The sequence below is a fragment of the Dipodomys ordii genome, unplaced genomic scaffold, assembly GCF_000151885.1.
Source record: "Dipodomys ordii isolate 6190 unplaced genomic scaffold, Dord_2.0 Scaffold6, whole genome shotgun sequence".
Lineage (NCBI taxonomy): Eukaryota > Metazoa > Chordata > Mammalia > Rodentia > Heteromyidae > Dipodomys > Dipodomys ordii.
Window position 1 is genome coordinate 13392315 of NW_012267222.1, and position 9558 is coordinate 13401872.

The 9558-nt window shown below is 51.6% G+C and overlaps 1 protein-coding gene across 1 annotated transcript in view; it reads right to left on the reverse strand.

The window, feature by feature from the left end:
- Positions 1-125, reverse strand: part of Clic4 (chloride intracellular channel 4) — a 58755-nt gene extending 58630 nt beyond the window's left edge. The window contains exon 1 of the mRNA XM_013032383.1: positions 54-125. Within this exon, the coding sequence (XP_012887837.1) occupies positions 54-125 (72 nt within the window). The remainder of the gene's footprint in view (positions 1-53) is intronic.
- Positions 126-9558: the final 9433 nt, after the last annotated feature.

Here is a 9558-nt window from a genome sequence, read left to right on the forward strand (position 1 = left end):
CGGGCGGACGCGCGGGGCTCGGCCGGGCGGGACGGCGGCGGGCGCTGGCTCACCTTGACGAAGAGCTCGATGAGGGGCTCTTTGTCCTCCTCCTTCAGCCCGTTCAGCGGCATCGACAACGCCATGGTAGGCTCGGCGCGGCTGCGGCTGCGGCTCCGGGGCTGCTCGGGCTGCGGGCTCCTGCGCTGCGCTCGCTGGACAGTCCGGGCGTCGAGCTGGCCGCGGCCTCCACGCCTCCGTACCGCCCCACGGTCCGCGCGCGACTCTGAGGCGGCAGCGGCGCTCCGAGACGCTTCAAAAACGGTGGGGCGTGGCGGGGGCGGGGCCTTGTGGGGGCGGGGCCAAGGCCCGGGGCGCGGCGGGACTCTCCCGAGGAAATGGGCGTGCCTGAGAGCCGAGGGCGTGGCCTAGGGCGAGGGAAGCGGAGGGACTGCTCCGGCGCCAGTTGGCGGGGGGAGGTGGGGGGGAGGGAATTCGGAGGGGACCGTTCAGGCGCCGGGGAGGTTGCGGAGGGGGCGTGGCCTCGGTGGGGCGCTAGGCAGGCCGGCTCCCAGCGTGGCGGGCGGGGCTGTAAGCCACGCCTCCGGGGGGGTCCGGAGGGAAATTTCCCCGGGAGCCGGAGCCTGACACCGCCTCCCTCCGCTGCGCCCGCGAGTCCTCCGCAGCTGTTGCTGGTTCGGTGCCAGGTGACCTCATGCCTCCGCCCGCCCGAGGCCGGCGGGCGCCTCCCGCCCTCTCCGGGGCTGCAGCCCCTGGACTCATCCACCGCCCTGGACTGCAGGGGCCGCCTGCCCGGCTCCCTGTCTCGAGGAAAGTGGGGAGGGAGGGCTGCCTTGGTCAGGAAAACTTTCCCGAAAGTTTGTGTCTCCTTCCAAAGTATCTTTTCCTTCTTCCTCCTCTCCGATCGCTTCCATATGGGAAGCCAGCACACACTGAGCTAGGATCCCTGCCCTTCCCCACCCTGCCGTCTCCCCCCGGCCCCCGATTCAGGGCTGCCCCCCCCCAGCCTCTGTGGACCACCAGCTGGTGCGGCCCCCTGCCCTCCTTTCTCGGGAGTTCTGACGAGGCGCCCCCTCCACCAGGTCTTAGGGCCTTGGGCTTGGTTCCTGCCCCCCCCCCCGCAGCAGTGCTAACTGAGCACCCCAAGCCGGTTCTGCCACTGCTGGCTGCCTGGGTGGATTGTCCGCCGGTTCCCCCCACACCCCTCCTCAGGAAGCCTTCTGTGTCCTTCCTCATCTTTCCCCAATATTTGATTCACAGACGTGTGCTCCATTTCCTGGGTTGATGTGTGAATTCCAGCAGGGCCAATACGGGGCCAGGGGTGGGGGGGGGGGAGTTTGTCTCCACATCCTGGCTTAGCATCTTCCAGAATAAATCAAATGGGTAATGGAAGTGCAGTGAAACCTGCAACATTTCTTTTTCCTCTGCCCCAAAGCCTGTCGCTCAGATTTTCCCACAGGGACTCTGTTAGAAGGACCGTGGACACAGGCTCTGGAGTAAAATGCAGGGACTGGGCTTTTTCATTCAGGACTGGTTTTTCCACCAGTTGAGCCCACAGCTCCACTTCCGGCTTTTTAGTGGTTAATTGGAAATCAGTCTCATAGACAGGCTTAGCACTATGACTTTCAGATTTCTGCCTCCTAAGGAGCTAGGACCCTGGGAGGCAAGACCACAGGCACCTGGCCCCATCTTTTTTTTTGGGGGGGGGGTCCAGTCGTGGGGCCTGGGCCTGGGCGCTGTCCCTCAGCTCTTCAGCTCAAGGCTAGCGCTCTACCACTTGAGCCACAGCCCACTTCTGGCTTTTTTCTTTTTCTGCTTATGTGGTGCTGAGGAATCGAACCAGGCTTCACCCATGCAAGGCAAGTGCTCTACCACTGAGCCACCTTCCCAGCCCTTCTTTGCCATTTTACCTCTTCTGAGAAGTTTTGCTTTAGTTCCCTTGCCCATTTAATAATTGGTTTGTTAAGTTTGGGAGGGATTAGTTTCTTGAGTTCCCTGAGTATACTGGATATTAACTCCTTATCTGATATATTGCTGGTGACTATTTTTTTCCAGTTATTAGTTGGCTGTCTTTCTAGTTTGGTTGCTGTGTCTTTTTTTGGGGGGGGCGGGGTCCAGTCGTGGGGCCTGAACTCTGGGCCTGGGCGCTGTCCCTCAACTCTTCAGCTCATGGCTAGCGCTCTACCACTTGAGCCACAGCACCACTTCCAGCTTTTTTTTCTGCTTATGTGGTGCTGAGGAATCGAACCCAGGGCCTCAAGCATGCAAGGCAAGCGCTCTACCACTGAGCTACCTTCCCAGCCCTGGCCCCATCTTTTTTTATTTCTTCCTTTTTTTTTTTTTTCCTTTTGGTAGTATTGGGAATTGAACTCAGCCTCTTGCGTGACATTCGACCACTTGAGCCACAACCTCATTCCCTGTTGGCCTTGGTTATTTTTCAGATAGAATCCCACTTTTGGTGGCAGGCTAGTGTGGACCAAAGGCAGCTGTGATCCTTCTACATTTTGCTTCCCTTTGTATGTAGGATGACAGGGGCTCACTAATGCACCCAGCTCTTCTGCTCCCTCCGTAAGTTGAATAGCAGGCTTGTCCTGCTAGACCCAGCCACTGATTGAGATGGAGTCTCCTGAATTTTTATGCCTGGGCTGGCCTCAAACCTCGAAGTCCCATCTCTTCTCTCAAGTTGCTAGGTTACAGACTTGCACCACACACTCAGCTTTCATCTCCCATCTTGGCCCAGCAATGTCCTTGCAAACTTTAGAACCCGATTTCCTTTCTTTATCTAGAAAGCTTGTTGAAAATTCATAAATGCTAGAAGGCTGCCCCCTTAGTTGGGGACTTGAAGTTAAAACAAACTGAACTGACTGGCTGGACTCTGAACTGAACTCTGTGTTCGTTTTGTTTTTTTTTTTCAGGGAATCATGAACTGCATTCCAGTTCTCTTGCAGCTTCCCTCTCAGACCTGAAAAGCCAAAATGGTGAATCAGTTCAAAGCAAATCCAAACCTACAATGATCTAACTGAACTTCAAAGAAGACCCCAGGCAGCCCAGAGGCAAGGAAGAATTGAGGCCTTCCTGTTCAACGTGGAGTAAGAGTAACTGAGGGGGATCTTCAGTGAGCATGTACCATGTGACGTCCCAGCTTGGCTCACAGCAACAGCACCAGGACATAAAGATGACCCAGACCTGGAAGGAGAGTTGCAGTTGCTGGGTTCCATGAGCTGCACTGACTTCACACAGATCTTCATTGAGAGGAAGCCGGAGGGGTTTTCTCCACAGACCTTAAACAAAACCCCCAGGCAGAGGCTCAGACCCAGAGCCTGTGCTTAAGAAACTTGGTCACAGTCACACCTGGCGTTTCTAGCCCCAGTGACTCACCTAGGAGGGGAGAGCTGGAGTGGGGAGAAGAGGAGGGTGTTTATGGAGGGAGGTTGCATAGCATCTAGGCTCCTTCAACCCAAGGCAAGCTTATTCGCCTCCACCCATCTCCTCTGAGTTCATCTCCCGCAGCTCTTCCTTTTTACTTTCCACCCAGGCCACACTTGCCTCCTCCCTATTCCTTGAATGTACCTGGCAGTCTTAGTATTGCTGTCATCCTTTAGGCTGAGATTTAGGTTGGGCTTTGTTTATGGCCATATTCCAGACTGGCAGAACGGCTCATCAATCAAAACAGGGATTGAATGATAACACCATGGGATGGATTCATGTAGCTCTGTTGACTGAGCCTTTCTTTGTATTTATGTTTTTTCTTTCTTTCTTTTTTTGGTTTGTGGGGCTTGAACTTGGCCTGGGCACTGACCCTCAGCTCTCCAGCTCAAGATCAGTGCTCTACCACTCGAGTCACAACTCCATTAGCAGTTTTCTATTGGTTAATTGGAGAAAAGAGTCTCATGGACTTTCCTGCCTGGGCTGGCTTTGAACCGTATCCTCAGATCTCAGCCTCCTGAGTACAGGTGTGAGTCACCACCACAGGCACCCAGCTGCCTTTTTCTCATTATCCCTATGTTTATTTGTTGTTCTGGTCCTGGGGTTTAAACTCAGGGCCTGGGCTCTGTCCCTGAGCTTCTCTGTACTCAGGGCTAGCACTCCACCACTTGAGCCACAGCACCACTTCTGGCTTTTTCTGTGTATGTGGTACTGAGGAATTGAATCCAGGACTTCATGAATGCTAAGCAAGCATTCTACCACTAAGCCATATTCCCTATTTATTTTTATGGTCCCGCAGCTTGATCTGAGGGCCTCAAGCTCTTGCTCAGCTTTTTCCACTCAGACTAAAGCCACACCTCCATTTCTAGCTTTTTGCTAAAGATAAAAATCTGGGAGGGGGGAGGGCTGGGAAGGTGGCTCAGTGGTAGAGGCATGAGGCCCTGGATTCAATTCCTCAGTACCACATAAGCAGCAAAAGCTGGAAGTGGTGCTGTGGCTCCAGTGGTAGAGCACTAGTCTAGAGCTAAAGAGCTGAGGGACAGCACTCAAACCCAGAGTTTAAGTCCCACGACCTACCAAAAAAAAAAAAAAAGACTCTCTAGGATTTGTCTGTTCAGACTGGTTACAAACCAGGATTCTCAAATCTCAACTTTTGAGTAGGGAAGATTCCTGGTGTGAGCCACCAGATAGCCAGTCACAGCATAGCTTTCATTTCTCCACTTTACAGATAAAAAAACAGTATCAAGCCAGGCACTAGTGGCTCATGCCTGTAATCCTAGCTACTCAGGAGGCTGAGATCTGAGGATCACGGTTCAAAGCCAGCCCAGGCAGGAAAGTCTGTGAGACTCTTTTTTTTGTTTTTTCGTCGTGAGGCTTGAACTCTGGGCCTGGGCGCTGTCCCTCAGCTCTTCAGCTCAAGACTAGCACTTGAGCTACAGCGCCACTTCCGGTTTTCTGGTGGTTTATTGGAGATAGGAGTCTCACGGTCTCTCCTGCCCTGGCTCGCTTTGAACCTCGATCCTCATATCTCAGCCTCTTGAATAGCTAGGATTACAGGCCTGAGCCCCTGGCGGCAGGCTTTCAAACACTGCCTTTGAACCTCTCTCTCCTGGGGTTTTCTCTTTGTGTTTCTCTTATCACATGATTAAAGCTCACCCATCTTGTCTGATGCCAGTCACCTCCACTATGGAAATTTTCTACTTGGCTTTGAATTTGAATTCTGTCACTACCATGAGAACTAGATCCTATAAAATCCTGCCAATTGAGGCTTAGCCATATGTTTGGCTGACGTTTAACTTGACCAGTGGTGTTTAAAGAAGCTCCAACCTTTGCCAGCTTCCTTGTAGATCTGGCCTTCCCTGGAGGGAGAGAGTAGGTTAGCAAACATAGGACAGAGGAGAGGAGATACTTTTTTTTGCTGGTCGTGGGGCTTGAACTCTGGGCTTGGGCGCTATCCCTGCGCTCTTCAGCTCAAGGGTAAACACTCTACCGCTTGAGCCCCAGCACCACTTCTAGTTTAATGAAAGATAAGAATTGAAGAGTCTCAGGGACTTTCCTACCAGGGCTGGCTTTGAACCATGATCCTCAGATCTCAACCTTCTGAGTAGCTAGGATTACAGGCATGAGCCACCGGCGCCCAGCAAGGGCGCTGCAACAACCTTCCCTGGGATCAGAGGTTGTGAAAGGACCTGAGGTTGGAGTTGGACTTTTCTGGGGTCTGAGCAAGGAGACAGAGGTTATGGAAAAAGCTATTGGGGCTGGGGAGGCAGAGACTTTTTGTCAGGCCCATAAGGAAGTGTTTAAGTGAGGCTTAGGTCGGAGTGCCCTGCCTGTGTCCAGCATGGCCATGCATTCCTGGGGTATGCACCTGGGATAACAGGGCAGGCCAGTCCTTCATAACTCACATTACCTGTGTGTGTGTGTGTGTATGTGTGTGTGTGTGTGTGTCTGTGTCTGTGTGTGTGTCTGTGTCTGTGTCGCTGTGTGTGTGTCTGCCTATCTGTCTGTCTCCTGGGGTTTGAACTCAGGGCCTGGGTGCTGCCACAGCGCCACTTCCAGCTTTTCAGTAGTTCATTGGAGATAAGAGTCTTACAGACTCCTGCTCCAGCTGGCTTTGAACCATGATTCTCAGATCTCAGCCTCCTGAGTAGCTAGGATTATAGGCATAAGCCAGCAGGGCCTGGCTCTCCTGTGCCTTTAGATAATATAGCCATGGATATTTCCCTCTTTTAATTGGTGTTATTTTTGTTGCCAGTCCTGGGACTTGAACTCAGGGCCTGAGCACTATCCCTAAGCTTCTTTTGCTCAAGGCTAGCACTCTAGCTACTTGAGCCACAGAGCCACTTCCAGCTTTTTCTGTGCATGTGGTACTGAGGAATTGAACCCAGGGCTTCATGCATGCTAGGCAGAAATTCTGCCACTAAGCCACATTCCCTGTGTATCTTTTTTTCCCTTTTCAGGAGATTCATGTGATCTCGTGAAAAATATTTTTCTCTAAACTCGGGGCTATTTTTTGTGGTCACTAAGCTGAGTGATGGACAAGAGTCACAGAAGTGGTGGCAAGAGATTTATTGTCTTTCTACCATACCAAGGGAATTCCTGCCCCAGTGCCTTTGCACTTGCTGTTCCCTTTGCGTAGAGCATGGTGGATCTGGTTGTCTACTTCCTGTGGGCTTTATGCAACTGTCATCTCATCAGAGATGTCCTCCCCACTTCTATCCCTTTACTTTGTTTTACTCTTCTTTGTAGCTCTTACTGTCTTCCCTACTTAAGAAATTTGGCCTGGGTATTTGGATACAAGCTCTGCTAACCAAGATGCTGTTTGGGCTTGGCACAAGGTCTGGCACCTTGTAGGTCCTCAATAAACAAATGTGTGGGGGCTGGGAAGGTGGCTCAGTGGTAGAGCGCTTGCCTTGCATGCCTGAGGCCCTGGGTTCGATTCTTCAGCACCACATAAGCAGAAAAAGCCAGAAGTGGTGCTGTGGCTCAAGTGGTAGAGCGCTAGCCTTGAGCTGAAGAGCTGAGGGATAGTGCCCAGACCCAGAGTTCAGGCCCCATGACCGGACCCAAAAAAAAAAAAAAGTGTGGCATAAATAAGCAGGGATTTGCCATTTACCATATTTACACTATTAGAGGCGGGCACAGTCACTAGAATCCTAATCTCGTAGCTTCTTTGGGCTGTAGGCCATCCAAGATGGCTCGCCACTGGGGGGGGGGTGTTCCTCTCCACCCGGCTGTTAATGGCCACGGAAATCCAATCCAATTAAGGACCTGGCTTGGAGTCAACTTGGGATCCCTTCCCTACTGTTGGAGCTTCCAAGAGACAGAATGCAACCCGTGACTTCCCGGGAGAAGACTCCAGCAAAGGACAGAAAGAAGAGGGATGAGGGTCGGGTTTCTGCTCCCCAGGGAAGAGGGGACAGGGTCTGCCTGGTGCCTACAAGGTACGGATGCAGGGAGGGGGAGGGGGAGGGGGAAAGATGGAGGGGGAAGGAGGAAGAAGAGGAGGAGGAGGTGGAAGAAGAGGAGGAGGAAGAAAAATAAGCTAATAAATCCAGGGAGCATCCAGAGCCACAGACCAGCGGCCTTCACTTTAGTTCCAAAGAAAAACAACGGGAAATCTACCAGCAATAAGAAAACTTTAGAAGTGACTGGAAACCAAGGAAACGCTTTTTGAAAAATCAGGACTTTCTCACATACTCTGTTCCTCCAGACATTAGTCAAAACAATAAACAAAAGTGAAGGAAGGGGGGAAAACGCCCAAGAAGCATTGTACTCATGTAACCTGACATGAAAGTGTAACCCATTTGAACAACTCTTTAAAATAACAATCCAAGGGGCTGGGAAAGTGGCTCAGTGGTAGAGAGCTTGCCTTGCATGCTTGAGGCCCTGGGTTTGATTCCTCAGGACCACATCAGCAGAAAAAGCCGGAAGTAGAGCTGTGGCTCAAGTGATAGAGCACTAGCCTTGAGCTGAAGAGCTGAGGGACAGCGCCCAGGCCCCGAGTTCAGGCCCCACAACCGGACCCCAAAAAAATAAAAATAAATAAAATAAAATAAAATAATCCAAGCTAGGCACTGGGCTCATGCCTGTAATTCTAGTTACTCAGGAGGCTGAGTCTGGGATCAGAGTTCAGAGCCAGCCTGGGCAGGAAAGTCTGTGAGACTCTTATTTCCAATCACCAGAAAACCGTAAGTGGCACTGTGACTCAAAATGGTAGAGCACTAGGAGCTGGGAAGGTGGCTCAGTGGTAGAGTGCTTACCTTGCATGCATGAGTCCCTGGGTTCGATTCCTCAGCACCACATAAACCGAAAAAGTCGGAAGTAGTGCTGTGGCTCAAGTGGTAGAGCGCTATCCTTGAGCTGAAGAGCTGGGTGATAGCACCCAGGCCCAGAGTTCAGGCCCCACGACCAACACACACACACACACACAAATGGTAAAGCACTATGCTTCAGCAAAAAAATTCCAAGTTCAAGCTTCATGACCAACCCTTCCCCCAAAATATGTACCAGTTTCATTTGAACAAGACAGTAAGTTTTAAGAAATATATAGACAGAAGTGAAAGAACACACCAGAACCTACTGTTATAGTTTGACTGCCCCACCAAACTCATGTTGAAACTTCAACCCCTTGTGAGGATTTAAGATGGGGGCAGGTGGGGCCTTTGAGAAGTGATTAGTCAGGAGGACTGAGCCCTGAGAAGTGGATTAATCCACTGGGTTTAATGGATTAATGAGTTATCGCCAGAGTAAAGGTGCCTTTGCCTCTTGTTTGAGTACCCTCTCCTTATGTGTGTCCCTGGGCCTTTTTTTTTGTCGGTTGTGGGGCTTGAACTCTGGGCCAGAGCACTGTCCCTCAGTTCTTCAGCTCAAGGCGAGTGCTCTGCCACTTGAGCCACAGTGCCATGTCTGGTTTTCTAGTGGTTTATTGGACATAAGAGTCTCAGGACTTTCTTGCCCAGGCTGGCTTTGAACCCTGATCCTCAGATCTCAGCCTCCTGAGAAGCTAGGATTATAGGCGTGAGCCACTGGTGCCCAGCCCATTTTGTGACTCATAAAGACCACCAGCAAGATAGCTTTCTTCTTCTTTTTTTTTTTCCTGTAGGTCATGGGGCTTGAACTAGGGGACTAAGTAGTGCTGTTCCCTGAGCTCTTTTGCTCAAAGTTAGTGCTCTACTACTTTGAAGCATAGCTTCCCTTCTAGTTTTCTGGTGGTTAAGTGAAGATAAAAGTCTCCTAGAGCCGGGTACATATAAAGACTTAGAGGGATTCAATCACTAATTCCAAAGAAATAGCTAGTAGTAAGTGGCAGAGGTAGGATTCGAACTGGAGACTGTAGGAGGACTCCTTGGTGGCTAGAAGTCTTGCTGAAAAGCTGACCTTACCATGTGCACAGTTGAGTTTAGAGTAGGCTGCGAATGTCACCATGGAGAACCAGCCACAGAGCAGGTGGCTGTGGCTCTGGGAAGGAGCTGATTCCCCAGTGTCTCTCAGTGCAGCAACACCTGAGAAGGCAGGGGGGTCCCTCACCCATGGCTCCCTGCAAGGGAGCAGCAGGGCCGCACACTTAGCAGACCTTTCTCCCTCCTAGGATCCTCAATGCAGTCCTTTGCTGCTGTGTTTCTCAGCGAG